Source organism: Pristiophorus japonicus, chromosome 17 (genome assembly GCF_044704955.1).
Source record: "Pristiophorus japonicus isolate sPriJap1 chromosome 17, sPriJap1.hap1, whole genome shotgun sequence".
In the NCBI taxonomy this organism is placed as follows: domain Eukaryota; kingdom Metazoa; phylum Chordata; class Chondrichthyes; family Pristiophoridae; genus Pristiophorus; species Pristiophorus japonicus.
This window is the reverse complement of record NC_091993.1, coordinates 107668066-107694244: the sequence shown is the minus strand read 5'-3', so window position 1 is coordinate 107694244 and position 26179 is coordinate 107668066. Positions and strand designations below refer to the sequence as shown.

Below are 26179 nucleotides of genomic sequence, written 5' to 3'. Positions count from 1 at the left end.
GATGAGGGTTCTACTCAACGGGATACCCGTCAACATGGAACTGGACACGGGGGCCAGTCAATCCCTCATGAGCATTCAACAATTTGAATAGCTGTGGCCGCACAAAAGCAACAGACCAAAACTCACAAAGGTTGACACCAAACTAAGGACCTATACTAAAGAAATTGTCCCAGTCCTTGGCAGCGCCATGCTCTCAGTCACACGCAAAGGGATGGTGAACCGACTTTCCCTGTGGATTGTCCCCGGGGATCTCCCAGCCCTATTGGGAAGAAGCTGGCCTGCAGAACTTAATAGGAAATGGGATGATGTTCATGCCATGTCGTCAGAGGAACGGACCTCCTGCTCAACAGTTTGAAGCTGTTTTGAACATCTCTTTCAGCCAGGTGTGGGCACATTCAAAGGGGCTAAAGTTAGGATCTACATCGCACAGAATGCCATACCGGTCCATCACAAGGCTAGAGCTGTGCCTTATGTGATGAGGGAAAAGATTGAAAACGAACTGGACCGGCTTCTGCGGGAAGGCATAATTTCTCCCGTGGAATTCAGCGACTGGGCAAGCCCCATCGTCCCCGTCATGAAGCCTGATGGATCCGTGCGAATCTGTGGGGATTACAAGTCTACCATAAACAGAGTCTCCTTACAGGACCAATACCTGCTGCCCAGAGCGGAGGACCTATTTGCCACGTTGGCTGGAGGAAAACTTTTCTCGAAACTTGACCTCACATCTGCGTATATGACGCAAGAACTGACCGAGGAGTCTAAGCTACTCACCACCATCAACACACATCAAGGCCTTTTTGTGTACAATCGATACCCATTCGGCATCAGGTCGGCAGCTGCTATATTCCAGCGCAACATGGAAAGTCTGTTCAAGTCCATCCCGGGGACGGTTGTGTTTCAAGATGACATACTCATCACGGGCAGGGACACCGATTCTCATCTCCGCAATCTTGAGGAAGTACTAAGTCGATTAGATCGGGTAGGCCTAAGAGTTAAGAAATCCAAGTGTCTGTTTCTCGCGACTAAGGATTGCCGCTAATGGAATCTGCCCAACCGAATCCAAAACCGAAACGATTCACTTGGCACCCAGGCCCCGGAATGTCTCGGAACTGCACGCCTTTCTCGGGCTACTCAATTACTTTGGGAACTTTATGCAGAACTTGAGCACGCTGCTGGAGCCTCTCCATATGCTACTCAGAAAGGGGTACGATTGGTTTTGGGGTGACGCCCAAGAACGCGCCTTCAATAAGGTACGCAACCTTCTATGTTCCAAGAGTGTTTTAGCCTTTTTTGACCCAGGTAAAAAGTTAGTCCTTACGTGTGATGCGTCAGCGTACGAGGTCAGGTGCATTTTACAGCACGCCAATGATGCGGGTAAATTGCAGCCCGTTGCTTATGCCTCCAGGTCACTTTCGCGGGCGGAGCACGGGTACAGTATGGTTGAGAAGGAGGCGCTCGCGTGCGTGTACGGTGTCAAAAAGATGCACCAATACCTTTTCGTGGCCAAGTTTGCGTTAGAAATCGATCACAAACCTCTCACGTCCCAACTATCTGAGTGCAAGGCAATCAACGCCAACGCCTCAGCACGCATTCAGAGGTCATACACGATAAGGTACAGACCAGGCACAGACAACTGTGCCGACGCGCTTAGCAGGCTACCCCTGGTGACCACAGAAGGGTCCGATGAACAGGACTGTGAGATGGTCATGGCAATCAATGCCTTTGAATCCATAGGTTTGCCCATGACGGCTCGCCAAATCAGAGCCTGGAGGAGCCTTTTCTATGTCGGCTGACTTTACAGTCGGATTGACAATGGCGGCCGCTGGCCGCTAGCCTGCCGGGCCGGCAACAGGCAGCCCGGCACCCCCACTTCGGTGCCAGGCCGCTGGCCCAGCCGAACCCTCCCTGGTGGCTCATTGGGTGCCACTGAAGTCGATGCCGCAGCCCCTTCCCTTTAAGAGAAGGGGAGGAACTTTGCTACGCGCGTGACGCTGATGTGCAGAGCGTGGAACTGAGCGAACGTTACCGCCCCCACTATTTTTTTTACTCTAAGTGCCGAATTACCGACGATTTAGCAGACCGTCTCGCCACATGCTAAATTTCCAGCTAATTCGAAGTGCCCTCCCCAATTTCTCGGAGAGGGCAATTTTGATCCCATCGAGTAGTTATAATGGGGGACTTCAACTATCCTAATATAGACTGGGATCGTAATAGTGTAAATGGCAGAGAAGGGGAAGAAGTTCTGAAGTGTGTTCAGGAGAACTTTCTTGATCAGAATGTTTCCAGCCTGACGAGGGAGGAGGCATTGCTGGATCTGATTCTGGGGAATGACGTAGGTCAAGTGGAACAAGTGTCTGTCGGTGAACATTTTGGGAACAGTGATCATAGTATCATAAGGTTTAGATTCACTGTGGAAAAGGGCAGGGAGCAATCTGGAGTAAAATGCTTAACTGGGGAAAGGCCAATTTCAGTGGGATGAGAACGGATCTGGCCCAGGTGAACTGGAATCAAAGATTGGCAGGCTGTAATTGAACAATGGGCTGCCTTTAAATAAGAAATAGTTCAGATACAGTTGGGGTATATTCCCACTAGGGGGAAAGGCTGGATAACTAAAGTCAGGGCCCCCTGGTTGATGAAAGAGATAGAAAATATGATGAAGCAGAAAAAGAGGGTGTATAACAGATGTCAAGTTGCAAATACATCTGAATATCAGGCTATATGTAGAAAGGTCAGAGGAGAAGTGAAAAAGAAAGACAGAGAGGGCATGAGAATAAGATGGCAGCCAACATAAAAGGGAATCCAAAAGTCTTCTCTTGGCATATAAATAGTAAAAGGGTAGTAAGAGGGGTGGGAGCGATTAGGGACCAAAAAGGAGACCTATGCATGGAGGCAGAGATGAAATGCACTGCCTGAAAGGGTGGTGGAGGCAGACTCAATCTTATCTTTTAAAAGGGAGTTGGGATAAGTATCTGTAGGAAGAAAATAGCAGGGCTACGGAGAAAGGGCGGGGGAGTGGGACTAGCTGAGATCCAGCCTTCTTCCATGCTGTAACCATTCGTTGATTCTATTCTATGATTTTAACATCCTGGTTCAATCCTCAATCACCCACAACACCCCTCCTCTTTCCATGGCACCTTCCCATGCAGGAGACGCAACACCTGCCCTTTTAAACTCCTCTTTTCCCACCATACAGAGCTCCGAACACTCCTTCCAGGTGAAACAGTGATTTACTTGTACTTCTTTCAATTGAATATACTGTATTTGCTGCTCACTATTCAGTCCCCTCTACACTGGGGGGACCAAGCTTCCGGTCGCCTGTCACTTTAATTCTCCGTTCTACTCCCACTCTGATCTTTCTGTCCTTGGTCTCCTACACTGGTCCAAAGAAGTTCAACGTAAGCTCGAGGAACAGCACCTCATCTTTCAATTAGGCACTTTACAGCCTTCTGGACTCAACATTCAGTTCAACAATTTCAGATCGTAAACTCTGCCATCATTTTTTCAGGCAGCAACTGTGATGAAACTGCCATTTCCATTTACACCTCCACGAGACCCAACTTTTGTTCCTTTACTTGTCCCATTACCATCTCTTTTTGCCTTGCACCATCATCCCATTTGTCATTTAATCTCTCCTGCCTTCTACCCTATCACAGACCTTTCCTTTTGATCTTTCCTCCCCGCCCCTTCCCTCTCCTCTTTCCCTGCCTGTGTACTTGCTTAAAACCACTTACATCCAATATTCCCTTTAAGCTGCAGCACTCCGTAAGTTCCGCGTAGCTGGCTCACCGGCTTTTAAATGGAATTTTGAATGGGTCGCACAGCCCGTTAAAGGGGCCGTTGCCTGGGAGCTCAGATGTTTCGACATAGACATCGCCGCCCGAAGTGAGACTCAGTTGGAAGGGGAAGGCCAGCTCAAGGAACAAGGTGGTGGTTACATCTTTTTCTGGGAAGGTTAATCAGAAGAAGAACGCCGCCTCCATGGGCTAGGCTTCACCATAAAAAATTAGCTAGTTGGGTATCTCAAAGACATCCCTTGCAGAATAAATGAACGCCTCATGACTCTTAGGCTCAGCCTAGACCGGAACCAGTGTGCTACGGTCATTGGGCCTTCAACCATCAACCGTGTCATCAAATTCGGCTGCCCTCAACAGTTTGTTACCATCCTCCACCTGCTTCACGATGGCATGCAAGCCGTGATCCTGACCAACGGATCCACCACAGACCAATTCACGTACGGACCTAGGTCAAACAAGGCTGTGTCATCGCACCAATGCTATTCTCGATCTTCCTTGCTGCAATGCTCCATCTCATCCTCAGTAAGCTCCCCGCTGGAGTGGAGCTAATCTATAGAACAAACGGGAAACTGTTGAACCTCCGCCGCCTCCAATCCAGACCCAAGGTCGTCCCATCCTCTGTCATTGAATTACAGTATGTAGATGACATTTGCGTCTGCGCACACTTGGAGGTCAAAGTCCAAACCATCGTCAACACCCTCACTGAAGTGTACGCGAGCATAGGCCTTACACTAAACATCCGTAAGACAAAGGTCCTCTACCAATCTACCTCAGCCGCACAGTACTGCCCCCCAATTATCAAAATCCATAACGAGGCCTCAGACAACATGGACCATTTCCCATACCTCAGAAGCTACTGTCAACAAGGGCAGATGTCGATGACTAAGTCCAACACCGCCTTCAGAGTGCCAGTGCAGCCTTCAGTCGCCTGAGGAAGAGAGTGTTTAAAGACCGGCACCTCAAACCCAGCACCAAGCTCATGGTCTACAGAGCAGTAGTGATACCCGCCCTCCTATGTGCTTCAGAGGCATGGACCATGTACAGCAGGCACCTCAAAGCACTGGAGAAGTACCACCAAAGCTGCCTCCGCAAGATCCTGCAAATCCATTGGCAGGATAGGTGCACCAACATCAGTGTTCTCACTCAGACCAGCATCGAAGCATTGATACACGGGCCACATCGTCTGCATGCCCGACACGAGACTCACAAAACAAGCGCTCTACTCAGAGCTCTGACACAACAAGCGAGCCCCAGATGGTCAGAGGAAACGCTTCAAGAACACCCTCAAAACCTCTTTGAAAAAGTGCGACATCCCCAGCGACACCTGGGAATCCCTCACCCAAGACTGCTCAAAGTGGAGAAGCATCCGGGAAGGCTCCGAACACCTCCCCTGTCTCTCCACCGGGAGCAAGCAGAAGCCAAGCGCAAACAGTTGAAGGAGCACACACAACCCAAGCACCCCACCCACCCATCTCTTCAAACACCGTCTGCCCCACCTATGACAGAGACTGTAGGTCCCGCATTGGACTCATCAGTCACCTACGAATTCAGTTTTAGTGTGGAAGCAAGTCAGCCTTGACTCCGAGGGACTGTCTAAGAAGAAGAAATGGGCTGTGTGGCCCCCAAAAATGAAAGGAAACATTTGTTACATCTCTAACTTTTTCTAGTTCTGACGAATGGTCATCGACCAGAAACGTTAACTGGTTCTGTCTCCACAGGTGCTGCCCGACCTGCTTAGTATTTTCAGTATTTCTGTTTTTATTTCACCTCTAACTGAGGTTCCCAGTTCAGAGTTGTCACCTTCACACAGAACCAACAGTTCAAAGAGCTGGGAAAAGAGATATGGCCTGTTGAAAGTGGCATCAACTGGGGAATTGCTCCCCCACCTTTGCTTTCCATTATTGACCCGCTCACGAGTGGCCTCCTGGTTCTTGGTACTTATAAAGTCATTACAGCACAGTGGGTGGCCATTCAGTCCGTTGAGTCCATGCCGGCTCTCTGCAAGAGCACTTCAGCTAGTCCCAATCTCCCGCTCTTTCCCTGTGGCCCTGCGAATTTTTTTCCTTCAAGTACTTATCTAATTCCCTTTTGAAAGCCATGATTGAATCTGCCTCCACCACACTTTAAGGCAGTGCATTCCAGATCCTAACCACTCGCTGTATAAAAAGATTTTTCCTTATGTCGCTTTTGGATCTTCTGCAATCACCTTAAATCTGTGTCCCCTGGTTCGCGACCCTTTGCGACCCCTTTTGACTTTGAACACCTCTAGCAATACTCCCCTCAATTTGCTCTGCTCCAAGGAGAACAACCCCAGCTTCACCAGTCTATCCACGTAACTGTAGTCCCTCATCCCTGGAACTATTCTTGTAAATCTATTTTGCAGCCTCTCTGAGGCCTTCACAGCCTTCCTAAAGTGCGGTGCCCAAAACTGGACACAAAACTCCAGTCGAGGCCGAACCAATATTTTATAAAGGCTCATCATAACTTCCTTGCTTTTGTACTCCATGCCTCTATTTTTAAAGCTGAAGATACAGTATGCTTGTTTAACCGCTATCTCAACCTGCCCTGCTACCTTCAACAATTTGTGCACATATACTCCAGATCTCTCTGTTTCTGCACCTGCTTTAGAATTGTACCCTTTAGTTAATATTGTCTCTCCTCATTCTTCCTACCAAAATGAATCACTTTTACACTTTTCTGCGTTAATTTTCATCTGCCATGTGTCCACCCATTCCACCAGCCTGTCTATGTCCTCTTGAAGTCTATCACTATCCATCATAATTTTATGCAGTCCCTTGAAATCGAGGAAGACATGCTTCCACTCTAAAAGTGAGTTCTCGGGTGACTGTACAGTCCAATACGGGAATTACATTCTCTGCACAGGTGGGACAAACAGTGGTTGAAGGAAAGGGTGAGTGGGTAGTCTAGTTTTCCGCATGCTTCTTCTACTGTCTGCGTTTGGTTTCTGCATGCTTTCAGTGACGATACTCGAGGTGCTCAGTGCCATCTCAGATGCTCTTCCTCCACTTAGGGCGGTCCTGGGCCAGGGATTCCCAAGTGCCAGTGGGGATGTTGCACTTTATCAAGGAGGCTTTGAGGATGTCCTGGAAACATTTCCTCTGCCCACCAGGGGCTCGCTTGCCGTGTAGGAGTTCCGAGTAGAGCAATTGCTTTGGGAGTCTCGTGTCGGGCATGCGGACGATGTGGCCCGCCCAACAGAGCTGGTCGAGTGTGGTTAGTGCTTCGATGCTGGAGATGTTGGCCTGATCGAGAACACTGACATTGGTGCATCTATCCTCCCAGTGGATTTGCAGGATCTTGTGGAGGCAGCGCTGGTGGTACTTCTCCAGTGCTTTGAGCTGTCTACTTTATATGGTCCACGTCTCTGAGCCATATAGGAAGGCGGGTATCACTACTGCCCTGTAGATCATAAGCTTGGTGCCAGATTTGAGGTCCAAGTCCTCAAACACTCTCTTCCTCAGGCGACCAAAGGCACACTGGAGGCAGTGTTGGACATCGTCATCGATGGCTGCATTTGCTGATAATAGGCTCCCGAGGTACGGAAAATGGTCCAAGTTGTTCAAGATTACCGGGGGGCGGCTGTGCTGTGGGGCAACGGCAACAGAAGCAATGCCACAGAAAAATCAATGCTGGGGCACTCAAAGACCCAGTTAAGAGAGCCCTATACAGCCAGCGCCTCACTGCTAACCTGGCGACCCTCGATGACCCCAAGACGCAGAGTGCGCACAACGCCTGGTCTGCCCTCAAGGCCACCATAACCAATGCCTGCGAAGAGACGTTCGGTCACTCAAACAGGAACCAGCAAGACTGTTTGACGAGAACAACCAGGAGATCCAGGAGCTAATAAACCGCAAGTGCAGTGCATTTCTGAGCTTAAGCCAGCAACCCAATTCGGGAGCAGCAAAGCAGCTTTACAAACGGCTGAAGGCCAAGGTCCAACAAAAAACCCGCAACCTAAAGAGTAGATGGTGGGTGGAGAAAGCACAGGAGATCGCGCAGCTGGCCGTACAGCTACCAGAGGGTTCATCCCCTGAAGTCCCAAGGGATCCCATAATCCCTTGGGAGCACAGGTATTTAAGGAGGCCTCACAGGTTGGAGAGGCACTCTGGAGACCTGCAATAAAAAACTAAGGTCACACGTTACTTTGAGCTCACTGTGTTCAGTCTGACTCTTTCTCCATAAATAACAACTTGCGACAAAATACAGATAGTGAACCCAAAGATGCAGAGAACAGTGGGTATCCTGGAGAAATTCTCGGAGGGAGATAATTGGGAAACTTTTTGGAACGACTCGACCAATACTTCATGGTCAACGAGCTAGATGGGGAAGAGAGCGCTGCCAAACGAAGGGTGATCCTCCTCACCGTCTGTAGGGCACCAATGTATGGCCTCATGAAGAATCTGCTCACTCCAGCGAAACCCACGGAGAAATCTTACAATGATTTGTGCACACTGGTCCGACAGCATTTGAACCCGAAGAAAAGCGTTATGATGGCGAGGTACTGGTTCTACACCTACAAAAGGTCTGAAGGCCAGGAAGTGGCGAGTTATGTCGCCGAGCTAAGACGCCTTGCAGGACATTGCGAATGTGAAGGACATTTGAAGCACATGCTCAGAGACTTTTTCGTACTTGGCATTGGCCATGAAACCATACTTCGCAAACTTTTGACCGTAGAGACCCCAACCTTGAGTAAGGCCATAGCGATAGCCCAGGCGTTCATTGCCACCAGTGGCAATACAAAGCAAATCTCTCAGCACACAAGTGCTGCTACATGTACTGTGAACAAAGTGATGTTGTTTTCGAATCATAACGTACAGGGCAACTGCACTTCCGCAGATGTCTCAGAGTCCACCATCAAGGGTGATGAATGCAAGGCTATTTACACCTTGTTGGCGCTGCGGGGGTGATTATCGTTTCCATTCAAAGGGTATGTTTGCAAGGGCTATAGAACAATGGGACACCTCCAACGGATGTGCAGGCGAGCTGCAAATCCTGCTAAACCTGCAAACCACCATGTTGCAGAGGAGGACAGATCCACGGAGGATCACGACGAACTAGAGCCTCAGACTGAGGAGGCAGAGGTACATGGGGTGCACATATTCACCACAAATTATCCCCCGATAATGCTTGATATTGAACTAAATGGACTCCCGGTGTCAATGGAGCTGGACATGGGCGCGAGCCAGTCCATCATGGGCAAAAAGACTTTCGAAAGGTTGTGGTACAACAAGGCCTCAAGGCCAGTCTTAACACCAGTTCGCACGAAACTAAGAACTCATACAAAAGAACTGATTCCCGTAATCGGTAGTGCTACCGTAAAGGTCTCCTACGATGGAGCAGTGCACAAGCTACCCTCTGGGTGGTACCGGGCAAGGGTCCTACGCTACTCGGCAGGAGCTGGCTGGGAAAGATACGCTGGAACTGGGACAACGTCCGAGCGCTGTCGCCCGCTGACGACACTTCGTGTGCCCAGGTCTTAAACAAGTTCCCTTCGCTGTTCGAACCAGGCATCGGGAAATTCCAAAGAACAAAAGTGCAGATCCACCTAATTCTGGGGGCACAACCCATCCATCACAAGGCAAGAGCAGTACTGTACATGATGAGAGAAAGGGTAGAGATCAAGCTAGACCGGCTGCAAAGAGAGGGCATCATTTCACCAATCGAGTTCAACGAGTGGGCCAGTCCCATTGTCCCGGTCCTAAGGGAGACAGCGATTACAAAGTAACTATCAATCATTTCTCCCTGCGGGACCAATATCCACTACCAAAGGCAGACGACCTCTTTGCAACGCTGGCGGGAGGAAAGACGTTCACGAAGCTGGATCTGACTTCAGCCTACATGATGCATGAACTGGAGGAATCATCAAAGGCCCTCACCTGCACCAACACGCACAAAGGTCTTTTTGGAATTCGGTCAGCGGCGGAGATATTCCAGAGAAACATGGAAAGCTTACTGAAGTCGGTCCCACACACCGTGGTCTTCCAGGATGACATCTTGGTCACAGGTCGGAACACAGTTGAGCATCTGCAGAACCTGGAGGAGGTTCTTAGTCGACTCAACCGCGTGGGGCTCAGGTTACAACACTCGAAGTGCGTTTTCCTGGCGCCTGAAGTGGAGTTCTTGGGAAGGAGGATTACGGCTGACGGCATCAGGCCCATCAACGCGAAGACGGAGGCAATCGAGAACGCACCGAGGCCACAGAACGTGAAGGAGCTGTGGTCGTTTCTCGGACTCCTGAACTACTTTGCTAACTTCTTACCGGATCTCAGCACACTGTTAGAACCATTGCATGTCTTACTACGAAAAGGGGATGAATGGGATTGGGGCAAAAGCCAAGAAAATGCCTTTGTAAAAGCGAGAAAATTGTTATGCTCAAACAAATTGCTTGTGTTGTATGATCCATGTAAGCGTTTGGTACTAGCATGTGACGCGTCGTCATATGGCGTCGGGTGTGTATTACAACAAGCTAATGATTTCGGGAAACTGCAACCGGTTGCTTATGCATCCAAGAGTCTGTCTAAGGCCGAGAGAGCCTACAGCATGATTGAAAAAGAAGCATTAGCGTGTGTCTATGGGGAATGCATCAATACCTGTTTGGGCTAAAATTCGAATTGGAAACTGACCACAAGCCACTAATATCCCTGTTTTCCGAGTGTAAAGGGATAAATACCAACGCATCAGCCCGCATCCAGAGATGGGTGCTCACGTTGTCCACATACAACTACGCCATCCGCCACAGGCCAGGCACAGAAAACTGCGCCGATGCTCTCAGTAGGCTGCCATTGCCCACCACAGGGGTGGAAATGGCGCAGCCCGCAGATTTAGCCACGGTTATGGAAGCATTTGAGAGTGAGCAATCACCCATCACTGCCCGGCAGATCAAAACCTGGACGAGCCTGGACCCCTTATTATCTCAAGTCAAAAGCTGTGTGCTTCACGGGAGCTGGTCCAGTGTCCCAGTGGAAATGCAGGTAGAGATAAAGCCGTTCCAGCGGCGCAAAGATGAAATGTCTATACAGGCAGACTGCCTTCTGTGGGGCAATTGAGTTGTGGTTCCCAAGAAGGGCAGAGATACCTTCATCAATGACCTCCACAGTACCCACCCAGGCATCGTAATGATGAAAGGGATAGCCAGATCCCACATGTGGTGGCCTGGTATCGATGCGGACTTAGAGTCTGCATTCACAGATGTAACACATATTCGCAGTTAAGCAATGTACCCAGGGAGGCGCCGCTAAGTTTATGGTCTTGGCCCTCCAAACCATGGTCTAGGGTACACATTGACTATGCAGGCCCGTTCTTGGGTAAAATATTCCTTGTGGTTGTAGACGCATACTCCAAGTGGATTGAATGTGAGATAATGTCGGCTAGCACGTCCGCTGCCACTACTGAATGCCTGCGGGCCATGTTTGCCACACACAGCCTACCCGATGTCCTGATGAGCAACAACGGGTCATGTTTTACCAGTGCTGAGTTCAAAGAATTCATGACCCGTAACGGGATCAAACATGTCTCATCTGCCCCGTTTAAACCAGTGTCCAATGGTCAGGCAGAGAGAGCAGTGCAAACCATCAAGCAAGGCTTGAAGAGGGTAACTGAAGGCTCACTGCAGACTCGCCTATCCCAGGTCCTGCTTAGCTACTGCACGAGACCTCACTCGCTCACTGGGATCCCATCTGCTGAACTGCTCATGAAAAGAGCACTTAAGACAAGGCTCTCATTAGTTCACCCTGATCTACATGAACAGGTAGAGAGCCGGGCGGCTTCAACAAAGTGCATACCATGATAGCGCAAACGTGTCACGCGAGATTGAAATCAATGATCCTGTATTTGTATTGAATTATGGACACGGTCCCAAGTGGCTTCCCGGCACTGTCTTGGCCAAAGAGGAGAGCAGGGTGTTTCGGGTCAAACTTTCAAATGGACTCATTCACCGGAAACACTTGGACCAAATCAAACTCAGATTTACGGACTATCCTGAGCAAGCCACCTTGGACCCTACCTTTTTTGATCCCCCAACATTCACACCAGTGGCAACCGGCACTACGGTTGATGACGAAGCAAAGTCCATCATCCACAGTAGCCCAGCAGGACCCAACACACCAGGCAGCCCAGCAAGGCCAGCTGCACAGTAGCCCAGCGAGGCCCCAACAAATGATTCAACAAATGATTCAGCTTTCACACCGAGATGATCAACCAGGGCAAGAAGGGCCCCAGATTGACTCACATTGTAAATAGTTACACTATTGACTTTGGGGAGGGAGTGTTGTTATATGTGTAAACTTGTACTTATTCTGTATAGCCATCAGAGCGCTCATCCCCTGGCGTCCCAAGGGATCCCATAATCCCTTGGGAGCACAGGTATTTAAAGAGGCCTCTCAGGTTGGAGAGGCACTCTGGAGACCCGCAATATAAGACTAAGGTCACACGTTACTTTGAGCTCACAGTGTTCAGTCTGACTCTTTCTCCATTCATAACAAATCCCACTACTGAGGTTAAGTTGACTGGTCTGTAGTTGCTGGGTGTATCTTTACACCTTTTTTTTGAACAAGGTTGTAACATTTGCAATTTTCCAGTCCTCTGGCACTATCCCCATATCAAAAATATTTTGGCCAGTACCTCCGCAATTTACTTCCCTCAGCATCCTAGGCTGCATCCCATCCGCTCCTGGTGACTTATCTACTTTAAGTACAGAAAGCCTTTGTAGTACCTCCTCTTTATCAATTTTTATCCCATCCAATATCTCACCGACCTCCTCTATTTAGCTCCACTCTTCCTTTTACTACCCGTTTACTATTTATATGCCTATAGATGACTTTTGGATTCCTTTTTATGCTGTCTGCCATTCTATTCTCATACTCCATCTTTGCCTCTCTTATTTACTTTTTCACTTCCCCTCTGAACTTTCTGTATTCAGCCTAGTTCTCACTTGTATTCTCAACCTAACATCTGCCATACACCCCTTTTATCTGCTTCATTTTACCCTCTATCTCTTTCATCATCCAGGGAGCTTTGGCTTTGGTTGCCCTACCTTTACCCCTCGTGGGAATGTACCTCGACTGTATCTGAACTATCTCCTCTTTCAAGGCAGCCTATTGTTCAATTATAATTTTGCCTGCCAATCTTTGATTCCAATTTACCCGGACCTGGTCCGTTCTCAATCCACTGAAATTGGCTCTCTTCCAATTAAGTAGTTTAACTTTAGATTGCTCTCTGTCCTTTTCTATTGCCAACCTAAACCTTAAGATACTATGATCACTGTTCCCTAATTGTTCCCCTTCTGAAACTTGATCCACCTGACCCACCTTATTCCCCAGAACCTGATCCAGCAATACCTCCTTCCTCATTGGGCCGGAAACCTACTGATCAAGAAAGATCTCCTGAACATACTTCAGAAATTCTTCCCCCTCTCTGTCCTTTACACTATTACTATCCCAGTCTATATTAAGATAATTGGAGTCCCCCATTATCACTACTCTATAGGTCTTGCACCTCTCTGTAATTTCCCTGCATATTTGCAATATATCTTTGCCACCACTTAGTGGCATATAGGATACATGGCACCTCAGTTGTTTCTTAACTCTAACCAAATAGATTGTCCTTGACCCCTTCCAGGACATCCTCGCTCCAGCATTGTAATATTCTCCTTAATCGATACTGCCATCCCATCTCCTTTCTTCCCTTCCCTTTTTTGAGACAGGTCTCCATTATCGCCAAAACATCATATTCCCATGTGGCTCCAATCTTCTGGTACAACAGTTGCTGAGTAAAACCACGAGCAAAGATATACACCTACAGGGGACCCAACCTTTATAAGGTAAATGCAATAATGCTTGTAGAAGTCATGTGATCATATATTACAGAATATCAGGTGATTAATCTGGCACGCACACCTTCAACCAGAGTTGCAACGCAAACTCTAAATCTTCTTCAGCAGCACCTCCCAAACGCTGACCTCTACCACGTAGAAGGCCAAGGACAACAGGTACATGGTAAAACCACCACTTTCCATCCTCAGTCACACACCATCCTGACTATGTTGCCATTCCTTCATCGTCCTTCCTTCAAAATCCTGAAACTTCTTCCCTCATAGCGCTGTGGAGAAACTTCATCACAATGACTGCAGCGATTCAAGAAGACGGCTTACCACCATCTTCTCAAGGGCAGTTAGGGATGAGCAATAAATGCTGGCCTTGCCAGTGACGCCCACATGCCAGGAACAATTTTTTTTAAATCAGTAGGTCTGCTGGAACAGTTACTTCCCCGTTTTGTTTTCATTGCTGTATTAATTTTAATTTCCTATATTGTAACAGTGACTACACTACAAAAGTACTTCATTGGCTGCAAAGTGCTTTGAGACCTCCGGTGGTTGTGAAAGGCGCTGTATCAATCCAAGTCTTTCTTTTCCTTCTGTACAACTTTTTCAGTTTCCACCTGGACAAAAAGTCATAAATTTAAAACCTGGCACAAATTAAAAGTGTTTTCCTAAAATGTCTTCATTAATCATTTCAAGTTTGTATTTAGGGCTTCCCCGTTAAGTCCGTTCAGGACTGTCATTAAAAAAAAATTGTTCACTTCACAACTTGAGCAAACTTTTTTTTACAAAGTGCCTGCAGTAAATATGGCACAGTGAAAGGAGTCCGCATGCGTCGGCACCAGCGCTCGGGCCAATTCGCGAGGCATGGCGGTTAGCAGCCCACGCTGGTGCGTCACCGGCCCTGCCCTGGCTGCGGAAGAGTTGCGCATGCGCTGTATGCGGTCATGGCCCAGAAGACGGGCGTGGATTTCCTTCCTGAACAGGGTTAGACCGGCGATAGCTGGGTGAGCAATAGGCGGACGGCTTCTGCCGAAGGAGAATAAACCTCAATTGAAGTCCAACGCTTCTCGGCAGGGGAACATTCTAGAGTTTTTTTTTCCAGATTTCTGAACCCGCTGGAGAAGGAAAAAACATCTCCCCGAATATTAAAGGTCGAGAGAATTGGGAAATGGCGGAGAGACTGATCCTGGCTCTAATGGTCATCTGCACGGCCGCGGTGGCCCGGGTCACGGGTGAGCGGCGCTCCTGCTCTTTATTGCTGCTTCAGGCGTGTTTTTAGCCGAGTGATGGGGCAGATTTACAGCAAAGGCTAAATACTGCGGATGTTGGAGATCTGGAATAACAGAACATGCTGGAAGCACTCAGCAGGTCAGGCAGCATCTGTGGAGAGTGAAGCAGAGTGAACGTTTCAGGTCAATGATCCTCACAGCTGGAACAGGTTATGGAGATGCAACATGTTTTAAGCAAGTGGAGGGGAGGAAATAAGGGATTGCGGTGCATGGCAAAAAGAGATGGCAAAAATTAAAAACGGAATCTTTAACTGAACTTAGTCACTCATTTAAATATTTCTATTCATAAATGGGATAGACAAGACGGTTCATTTTTGTAATTAACATAGAAACATAGAAAATAGGTGCAGGAGTAGGCCATTCGGCCCTTCTAGCCTGCACCGCCATTCAATGAGTTCATGGCTGAACATGCAGCTTCAGTACCCCATTCCTGCTTTCTCACCATACCCCTTGATTCCCCTAGTAGTAAGGACTTCATCTAACTCCTTTTTGAATATATTTAGTGAATTGGCCTCAACAACTTTCTGTGGTAGAGAATTCCACAGGTTCACCACTCTCTGGGTGAAGAAATTCCTCCTCATCTCAGTCCTAAATGGCTTCCCCCTTATCCTTAGACTGTGTCCCCTGGTTCTGGACTTCCCCAACATTAGGAACATTCTTCCTGCATCTAACCTGTCTAACCCCGTCAGAATTTTAAACGTTTCTATGAGGTCCCCTCTCATTCTTCTGAACTCCAGTGAATACAAGCCCAGTTGATCCAGTCTTTCTTGATAGGTCAGTCCCGCCATCCCGGGAATCAGTCTGGTGAACCTTCGCTGCACTCCCTCAATAGCAAGAATGTCCTTCCTCAGGTTAGGAGACCAAAACTGTACACAATACTCCAGGTGTGGCCTCACCAAGGCCCTGTACAATTGTAGCAACACCTCCCTGCCCTTGTACTCAAATCCCTTCGCTATGAAGGCCAACATGCCATTTGCTTTCTTAACCGCCTGCTGTACCTGCATGCCAACCTTCAATGACTGATGTACCATGACACCCAGGTCTCGTTGCACCTCTCCTTTTCCTAATCTGTCACCATTCAGATAATAGTCTGTCTCTCTGTTTTTACCACCAAAGTGGATAACCTCACATTTATCCACATTATACTTCATCTGCCATGCATTTGCCCACTCACCTAACCTATCCAAGTCGCTCTGCAGCCTCATAGAATCCTCCTTGCAGCTCACACTGCCACCCAACTTAGTGTCACCCGCAAATTTGGAGATACTACATTTAATCCCCTCGTCTAAATCATTAATGTACAGTGTAAACAGCTGGGGCCCCAGCACAGAACCTTGCGGTACCCCACTAGTCACTGCCTGCCATTCTGAAAAGTCCCCATTTACTCCTACTCTTTGCTTCCTGTCTGACAACCAGTTCTCAATCCATGTCAGCACACTACCCCCAATCCCATGTGCTTTAACTTTGCACATTAATCTCTTGTGTGGGACCTTGTCGAAAGCCTTCTGAAAGTCCAAATATTCCACATCGACTGGTTCTCCCTTGTCCACTCTACTGGAAACATCCTCAAAAAATTCCAGAAGATTTGTCAAGCATGATTTCCCTTTCACAAATCCATGCTGACTTGGACCTATCATGTCACCTCTTTCCAAATGCACTGCGATGACATCCTTAATAATTGATTCCATCATTTTACCCACTACCGATGTCAGGCTGACCGGTCTGTAATTCCCTGTTTTCTCTCTCCCTCCTTTTTTTAAAAAGTGGGGTTACATTGGCTACCCTCCACTCCATAGGAACTGATCCAGAGTCAATGGAATGTTGGAAAATGACTGTCAATGCATCCACTATTTCCAAGGCCACCTCCTTAAGTACTCTGGGATGCAGTCCATCAGGCCCTGGGGATTTATCGGCCTTCAATCCCATCAATTTCCCCAACACAATTTCCCGACTAATAAGGATTTCCCTCAGTTCCTCCTCCTTACTAGACCCTCCGACCCCTTTTATATCCGGAAGGTTGTTTGTGTCCTCCTCAGTGAATACCGAACCAAAGTACTTGTTCAATTGGTCCGCCATTTCTTTGTTCCCCGTTATGACTTCCCCTGATTCTGACTGCAGGGGACCTGCGTTTGTCTTTACTAACCTTTTTCTCTTTACATATCTATGGAAACTTTTGCAATCCGTCTTAATGTTCCCTGCAAGCTTCTTCTCGTACTCCATTTTCCCTGCCCTAATCAAACCCTTTGTCCTCCTCTGCTGAGTTCTAAATTTCTCCCAGTCCCCGGGTTCTCTGCTATTTCTGGCCAATTTGTATGCCACTTCCTTGGCTTTAATGCTATCCCTGATTTCCCTTGATAGCCACGGTTGAGCCACCTTCCCTTTTTTACTTTTACGACAGACAGGAATGTACAATTGTTGTAGTTCATCCATGCGGTCTCTAAATGTCTGCCATTGCCCATCCACAGTCAACCCCTTCAGTATCATTCGCCAATCTATCCTAGCCAATTCACGCCTCATACCTTCAAAGTTACCCTTCTTTAAGTTCTGGACCATGGTCTCTGAATTAACTGTTTCATTCTCCATCCTAATGCAGAATTCCACCATATTATGGTCACTCTTCCCCAAGGGGCCTCGCACAACGAGATTGCTAATTAATCCTCTCTCATTACACAACACCCAGTCTAAGATGGCCTCCTCCCTAGTTGGTTCCTCGACATATTGGTCTAAAAAAACCATCCCTTATGCACTCCAGGAAATCCTCCTCTACCGTATTGCTTCCAGTTTGGTTAACCCAATCTATGTGCATATTAAAGTCACCCATTATAACTGCTGCACCTTTATTGCACTCACCCCTAATTTCATGTTTGATGCCCTCCCCAACATCACTACTACTGTTGGGAGGTCTGTACACAACTCCCACTAATGTTTTTTGTCCTTTGGTATTCTGCAGCTCTACCCATATAGATTCCACATCATCCAAGCTAATGTCCTTCCGAACTATTGCCTTAATTTGCTCCTTAACCAGCAATGCTACCCCACCTCCTTTTCCTTTTATTCTATCTTTCCTGAATGTTGAATACCCCTGGATGTTGAGTTCCCAGCCCTGATCATCCTGGAGCCACGTCTCCGTAATCCCAATCACATCATATTTGTTAACATCTATTTGCACAGTTAATTCATCCACTTTATTGCGGATACTCCTTGCATTAAGACACAAAGCCTTCAGGCTTGTTCTTTTAACACCCTTTGTCCTTTTAGAATTTTGCTGTACAGTGGCCCTTTTTGTTCTTTGCCTTGGGTTTCTCTGCCCTCCACTTTTCCTCATCTCCTTTCTGTCTTTTGCTTTTGTCTCCTTTTTGTTTCCCTCTGTCTCCCTGCATTGGTTCCCATCCCCCTGCCATATCAGTTTAAATCCTCCCCAACAGCACTAGCAAACACTCCCCCTAGGACATTGGTTCCGGTCCTGCCCAGGTGCAGACCGTCCGGTTTGTACTGGTCCCACCTCCCCCAGAACCGGTTCCAATGCCCCAGGAATTTGAATCCCTTGTTCTGGCCCTAGTTTATGATCCACGCTGGTCATGCGCAAATCGGTGAATTGCTGTCCTCAGACATTTGGCACGACTCCCCAAGAACCCCCGAGATTTCGGAGTTCCATTGTGAAATCATGAAGCTTTGTTTCACTCGGAAATCGCGTCACCCCCGATAGATTAGTGAGAGTTGGCAATATCTATGTAGGAGGCCAGGATAGGGAGGTCAGAGTGGGAGCGGTCCAGAGAATTAAACTGACAGGCGACCGGAAGCACAGGGTTTTACTGCTGCAGCCCGGTTGCGATACACCAGCCCTGCAATGCACACAGTGTAGGGGTTGTTAGTAATGTCAGCGGGGTAACAAGTCAAGAGACCACTTCCGAGCTGGTTATTGGTGAGCTATTTAACTACTTGTAGCCGTGAATCGCATTCTAAGGGACTTTCTGTATTTGGTCGTGGATACAAGTTGCAACACTGTATACTGCTCCTTCCTGAAAGAAAAACAATTTTTAATCAGCACTTTATTGACTGCAATATAAAAAAAAGTCTACATCAGTTACAAAGTCCAACTGTCTCAGTACTCGTTCTACAAAGTCAATGATAACATTGTTCTGGGTTTTTGTACTAAGGTACGGGTACCACTAGGGTAGGCAGTTTGTTATTTATCGTGTGATGTGAGCCTTTTGGATCTGAGGTTCCAGTTACTGCTAGCTTGCTCATTGACTAACACGGTATCTCACTTGTTGTGTGATGCTAGTTATTAGAGGGAACAGATTCTGTGTAGGACTTGTGGAATTTTAATTTTAACTGCTCTTGCCATTTGACTGAATAAGCCAGTTACATGACTGAACTCATTTTTATATAAACTATTTAAATCGCATGTTGCTATGTCCTTTGTTTGAAGTCATTAAGTCACTTTGCCAGTGGTTGGTAGAAGACAGTGGGTTTGAATTAGGTTTGAGTGAATTTTGCACTTCATCTCTTGTCCCCTAGAGTGGTATTAATCTCTTGTGTATATGACCATTCTGTATGCAGTGCTCATCTCAAATATTAAAGCACACTGCAAATTGGTCTGGCATTTCTTTTGTAAGGCTGTTTTGCCATTTTCAGCAATTTCAGATTTGAATCTGTTCCAGTAATGTGTAATCTTGATCACTGCAACATCATTGGCAGTCTTTTGAAATCGAGGCCTCATAGCTTCCACTCTAAAAGTGAGTTCTCGGGTGACTGTACAGTCCAATACAGGTATTACAATCTCTGTCACCGGTGGGACAGACCGTGGTTGAAGGAAAGGGTGGGTGGGGAGCCTTGTTTGCCACGTGCTCCTTCCGCTGTCTGCGCTTGGTCTCTTGACGATGAGACTTGAGGTGCTCAACGCCCTCCCAGATGCTCTTCCTCCACTTTGGGTGGTCTTGGGCCAGGGATTCCCAGGTGCCGGTGGGGATGTTGCACTTTATCAAGGAGGCTTTGAGGGTGTCCTTGAAACATTTCCTCAGCCCACCTGGGGCTTGCTTGCCGAGTAGGAGTTCTGAGTAGAGTGCTTGCTTTGGGAGTCTCGTGTCGGGCATGCAGATGATGTGACCCGCCCAACGGAGCTGGTCGAGTGTGATCAGTGCTTCGATGCTGGGGATGTTGGCCTGATCGAGAACACTGACGTTGATGCGTCTATCCTCCCAGTGGATTTGTAGGATCTTGTGGAGGTAAGGATTGCAGCATATTGACAGTTTTGATCACTTTGTTTCCAGCAGTGTGTCAGTTGATTTGGCATCCTCACTGTCATCCCTTCTGATCGTATGAGATAGATGTAATCTGCTAGGCATATTGGCAGCGAAACCTCCTTGCCTCACTTGTAGACCACTCATGTTTCAGGTTTTTTGACTTTCACTTCTGAGGAATTTTGGATTAATTTATATTGAGATTAGTCAATTTATGTGACTTTGACCACCGTGAGTTTGCAATATCCTGTAGAATCCATAGATCTTATGCCACCATTCTCCCCTGAAGTGCTGTTGAGCCCAAGTGCTGTCATGAGCGTACTGTGTGTGGTGAGTTCACTGCTGTTATGATTTGAGGTGTTAGGATGATATGTCTCTAGAACTTTTGTATGCTCTGCTACTCCACGCTGCCCCAACCTGCGTGAGAACACCAGCGGCAGGTCGGGGCCATAAAAGAAGCGGAGTGGAGGCATACTACACCAGGGAGCAGCGCAAGCTGGTGCAGGAGGACAACAGCAGCGAAGAGGGTTAGGGTTAGGATCAAATGCCAGGTCGATGATTGGAGCGTGGGCAGATATAGCAGGAGCAGCGAGAGACTGGAGGGATGTGATCAGGGGCCCAAGTGTAGCACGGGCCAGCTCACACTGATGTGTGCGCATTAGGTGGCTGGTGTGCAACGGCCACCACACGTTTTTTTAAAAAAAATCCACGCACAGGCATCTTCCACCCTTCAGGATGTTTTTCGGGTCCTCCATTGAAACACCTGTGAACTCGTCCTTTTTTGGCATGGAAGCGTGATCTTCGTTTTGAGGGACCGCTTATGACTGACTGCTGTTTGACACATACTGTTATTTATAATATGACCCATATGTGCGAGCACTATATGTGCATCTCAATATTCACACGTGCCCCCAAAACTCTGTAAATTTTTCTATTTAACTATATAAATATTATCATTTGTATATGTAGTTGTGATTAGCAAATCATGTTTTCTGTTCAGATGTCCACAATTAGGCAAGCATTATTGTTTGCCTGCCTCTAGGTGACACCTGGATAGGGTTTCACTTGTGAGCAGATATAGGTTGTCATGGTGGCAGGTCCAGTTGTACAACAGGTAGAACAACAGTCTCCATCTAACAGTAGAACACCTTTTCCAGCACAGCTACCATAGTTATTTCTTCAAACTTTTTGTTTTAATTTAATCTCTCTGCAGGCCTCCCTCCCTGCTCTTTAACTTCTCATTTTTAAATCTTCTTTCTCGATGTTTGATTTTGGTGCCATTTGGACCATCTTTCTGCATCTGCTCTTGGACCTCATTGCCTCCACTCCTATAAAATTTCCAGCATGTGCAATTATAAATTATTCTGCTCCTGGTTCTTCCCTGTCCCACTTTTAATTAAAAAAAAAAAAAAATTATACAATGGGTAAGGTTCCATTTAGGATTTGCTCCCAGTTATTCCACAATGTGTTTCCAGCTGCTGTGTCTGCTCAACTCCTGCTGCCCCCCCCCCCCAGAACATTTAACATGGGTAACTGGCTATGGGCTATTCAGGTCTCAGCAATTTTATAACAAGGGTGTGGGCAAGCTGCCAAATGGCTAGTAACTGGCTGGGATGGAACTGGAAAAGCTGCATTCTTTAGGTCAGTCCTCAATCCTACCATGGCCTAGTCCCATCAATATTGTCAGAATCCCACATTTGTCTGTGCTTGCAAACCCTTCCCAATAAAGATTCCAGGGCACTCCATCTCCAGTGCTAAAATACAATGGTACCTCTTGTGCAGTGCTGCATCCTTGCATCCTATCCATTGCTGCTATGTCTTGGGATCCCACACTTTATTGCTGTGAGATCCTAGGAATCATCCAGTAAACTAACCATTGTCTTTCATCCTCTGCTGCTGTCTAACTCTAGGCACTGTGCTGCCGATTACCTCCCATCTGACGGTAGTATCCATTGGATCTTTTGTGACTTGGCACCATGTACTATATATGATCTACCTCCCTATTCGTGCTTCATGTTTAATTTCATCTTTGCATCTGTCAGATTTAGACCATCACGATTCTATAGGAGGGAATCCTTGCTAGGATTAGGAAAGGCCAAGCTAAAGCAAAAAGTTAGTGGATTTGAAATGGGCGAACAAATCAAAGAATTGCAAGCAATACAAGAAGATGCCAAAAGAGCTAGATGAAAGGAAAACAAATTTTAGATTAAGGGGGATATCTTCCAAGTATGAACTTAATGTACCAATTGGTCTCGAATGTGGTTGAAAAGGAAGAGTGGTTAGTGAAAGTTGAAACTGATTTTTTTTTTTTAAGGTGATTGTGGCTCTCCTCAACAATTGGAAAATGGTTCACCAACTGATGAATTTATTTCTGGCAAATCATTTCCCGTGGGTACTAGGCTCCGGTACAAATGTTATGAGGGTTACACATTCAAGCAAGGAAGTTCAATGTTTGTTACCTGTAGCCAAGATTCAGAATGGACACCATTAAAGGCCATATGTGAACGTAAGCAATCTGAGTAATTTATTCTTCTCCCCTCCCCATGTTGGTTCCCTCTTCTGTTCTTTCCAGAAAAAGGTTCTATGGATGAGTAGTTTTTTAATTCTTTGTCCAAATGTTTGTTCTTGCATGTACCCTAAGGTAAAAACTAAAAATCATGGTTTAAAAATTAGGATGAAAGCACTCTACCTAAATGCACACAGCATTCGAAATAAAGTAAATGAGTTGACGGCACAAATCATTACAAATGGGTGTGATTTGGTGGCCATTACAGAAACATGGTTGCAAGGTGGCCAAGACTGGGAATTAAACATACAGGGGTATCTGACGATTCAGAAAGATAGGCAAGAAGGGAAAGGAGGTGGGGTAGCTCTGTTAATAAAAGATGATATCAGGGCAGTTGTGAGGGATGATATTGGCTCCAATGAACAAAATGTTGAATCATTGTGGGTGGAGATTAGAGATAGTAAGGGGAAAAAGTCATTGGTGGGCGTAGTTTATAGGCCCCCAAATAATAACTTCATGGTGGGGCAGGCAATAATCAAGGGAATAATGGAGGCATGTGAAAAAGGAACGGCAGTAGTCATGGGGGATTTTAACCTACATATCGATTGATCAAATCAAATCGCATGGTGTAGCCTGGAGGAGGAATTCATAGAATGCATACGGGATTGTTTCGTAGAACAGTATGTAACAGAACCTACAAGGGAGCAAGCCATCTTGGATCTGGTCCTGTGTAATGAGACAGGAAAAATAAACGATCTCCTCGTAAAAGATCCTCTCGTAATGAGTGATCACAATATGGTTGAATTTGTAATACAGATTGAGGATGAGGAAGTTGTGTCAGAAACGAGCATACTATGCTTAAACAAAGGGGACGACAGTGGGATGAGGGCAGAGTTGGCTAAAGTAGACTGGAAACAAGGACTAAACGGTGGCACAATTGAGGAACAGTGGAGGACTTTCAAGGAGCTCTTTCATAGTGCGCAACAAAAATATATTCCAGTGAAAAAGAAGGGTGGCAAGAGAAGGGATAACCAAGGAAATAAAGGAAAGTATCAAATCAAAGACCAATGTGTATAAGGTGGCCAAGGTTAGTGGGAAACTAGAGGATTGGGAAAATTTTAAGCAACAGCAAAGAATGACTAAAAAAGCAATAAAGTGAAGATAGATTACGAAGGTAAACTTGCGCAAAACATAAAAACAGATAGTAAAAGCTTTTACAGATATATAAAATGGAAAAGAGTGACTAAAGTAAATGTTGGTCCTTAGAAGATGAAAAGGAGGATTTAATAATAGGAAATGTGGAAATGGCTGAGACCTTAAACAATTATTTTGCTTCCGTCTTCACAGTGGAAGACACAAAAACCATGCCAAAATTTGCAGGCCACAGGAATGTGGGAAGGGAGGACCTTGAGACGATCACTAGGGAGGTAGTGCTGGACAGGCTAATGGGACTGAATGTAGACAAGTCCCCTGGTCCTGATGAAATGCATCCCAGGGTATTAAAAGAGATGGCGGAAGTTATAGCAGATGCATTCGTTATAATCTACCAAAATTTTCTGGACTCTGGGGAGGTACCAGCGGATTGGAAAGCAGCTAATGTAACGCCTCTATTTAAAAAAAGGGGGCAGGCAAAAGGCAGGTAACTATAGGCTGGTTAGTTTAACATCTGTAGTGGGGAAAATGCTTGAAACTATCATTAATGAAGAAATAGCGGGACATCTAGATGGGAATAGTGCAATCAAGCAGACGCAGCATGGATTCATGAAAGGGAAATCATGTTTAACTAATTTACTGGAATTCTTTGAGGATATGACGAGCATGATGGATAGAGGTGTATCGATGGATGTGGTGTATTTAGATTTCCAAAAGGCATTCGATAAGGTGCCACACAAAAGGTTACTGCAGAAGATAAAGGTACGTGGAGTCAGAGGAAATGTATCAGCATGGATAGAGAATTGGCTGGCTAACAGAAAGCAGAGAGTCAGGATAAATGGGTCCTTTTCCGGTTGGAAATCAGTGGTTAGTGGTATGCCACAGGGATCAGTGCTGGGACCACAACTGTTTACAATATACATAGATGACCTGGAAGAGGGCACAGAGTGTAGTGCAACAAAATTTTCAGATGACGCTAAGATTAGTGGGAAAGCGGGTTGTGTAGAGGACTCGGAGGCTGCAAGGAGATTTGGCTAGGTTAAGCGAATGGGCTAAGGTTTGTCAGATGGAATACAATGTTGGAAAGTGTGAAGTTATCCACCTTGGGGGAGGGGGGAGGAGGGCGGAGGAGGGGGAGAGAGAAACAGTAAAAGGGAATATTATTTGAATGGGGAGAAATTACAACATGCTGTGGTGCAGAGGGACCTGGGGGTCCTTGTGCATGAAGGTTAGTTTGCAGGTGCAGCAGGTAATCAGGAAGGCGAATGGAATGTTGGCCTTCATTGCGAAAGGGATGGAGTACAAAAGCAGGGTGGTCTTGCTGCAACTGTATAAGGTATTGGTAAGGCCACACCTGGAGTACTGCGTGCAGTTTTGGTCACCTTACTTAAGGAAGAATATACTAGCTTTGGATGGGGTACAGAGACAATTCTCTAGGCTGATTCCAGAAATGAGGGGGTTACCTTATGATGATAGATTGAGTCGACTGGGTCTTTACTCGTTGGAGTTCAGAAGGATGAGGGGTGATCTTATAGAAACATTTAAAATCATGAAAGGGATAGACAAGATAGAGGCAGAGAGGTTGTTTCCATTGGTAGGGGGCACAGCCTCAAAATACGGAGGAGCCAATTTAAAACCGAGTTGAGAGGGAATTTCTTCTCCAGAGGGTTGTGAATCTGTGGAATTATCTGCCCAAGGCAGCAGTTGAGGCTAGCTCATTGAATGTTTTCAAGTCAAAGATAGATAGATTTTTAACCAATAAGGGAATTAAGGGTTACGGGGAGAGGGCGGGTAAGTGGAGCCGAGTCCACGACCAGATCAGCCATGATCTTATTGAATGGCGGAGCAGGCTCGAGGGGCTAGATGGCCTACTCCTGTTCCTAATTCTTATTTTCTTATGTACCCAGTTCTCCCCAAATCTGTTGGAAAGGTTACTGAAATTCTGCTTGTCTTCCAGCTATACTTATTAGTGAAAACATACCAGAGAACGGTTTTAAAGAAATTAAATCCATAACTTGTATTACACCAGAGCTGGGCCCCTCCAGTTATGATGGCTGCTAAAAAAATATCCCTATACCTACACTCCCCTCTTGAGTCAGAAGGTTGTGGGTTCAAGTACCACTCCAGGGCCTTGAGCACCAACTGACTTTCCAGTGCAGTGCTGAGGGAATGCTGCACTGTTGGAGGTTGAGACGTTAACCCGACGTCTGCTCTTTCAGGTGGACGTAAAGAGCAGAGGCGAAGAAGAGCAGGGGCATTATTCCTGGTGTTCTGGCCAATATTTATTCCTCAATCGAGGTAACAAAACAGATTATCTGATCATTTTGTCGTATTGTTTTTGGGAGCTTGCTGTGCGC

The 26179-nt window shown here is 46.6% G+C and overlaps 1 protein-coding gene across 6 annotated transcripts in view; it reads left to right on the top strand.

The window, feature by feature from the left end:
• The first annotated feature begins 14565 nt into the window (after positions 1–14565).
• LOC139227887 (C4b-binding protein alpha chain-like) overlaps positions 14566–26179 on the top strand; it is a 67720-nt gene continuing 56106 nt past the window's right edge. For 5 of the 6 annotated variants that reach the window (XM_070859004.1, XM_070859003.1, XM_070859002.1 and 2 more), the window contains exons 1-2: positions 14566–14864; positions 22479–22670. In XM_070859004.1, coding sequence (XP_070715105.1) covers positions 14801–14864; positions 22479–22670 — 256 coding nt within the window. In that variant the 5' untranslated portion in view covers positions 14566–14800. The remainder of the gene's footprint in view (positions 14865–22478; positions 22671–26179) is intronic. The other variant, XM_070859005.1, reaches the window with a different exon arrangement.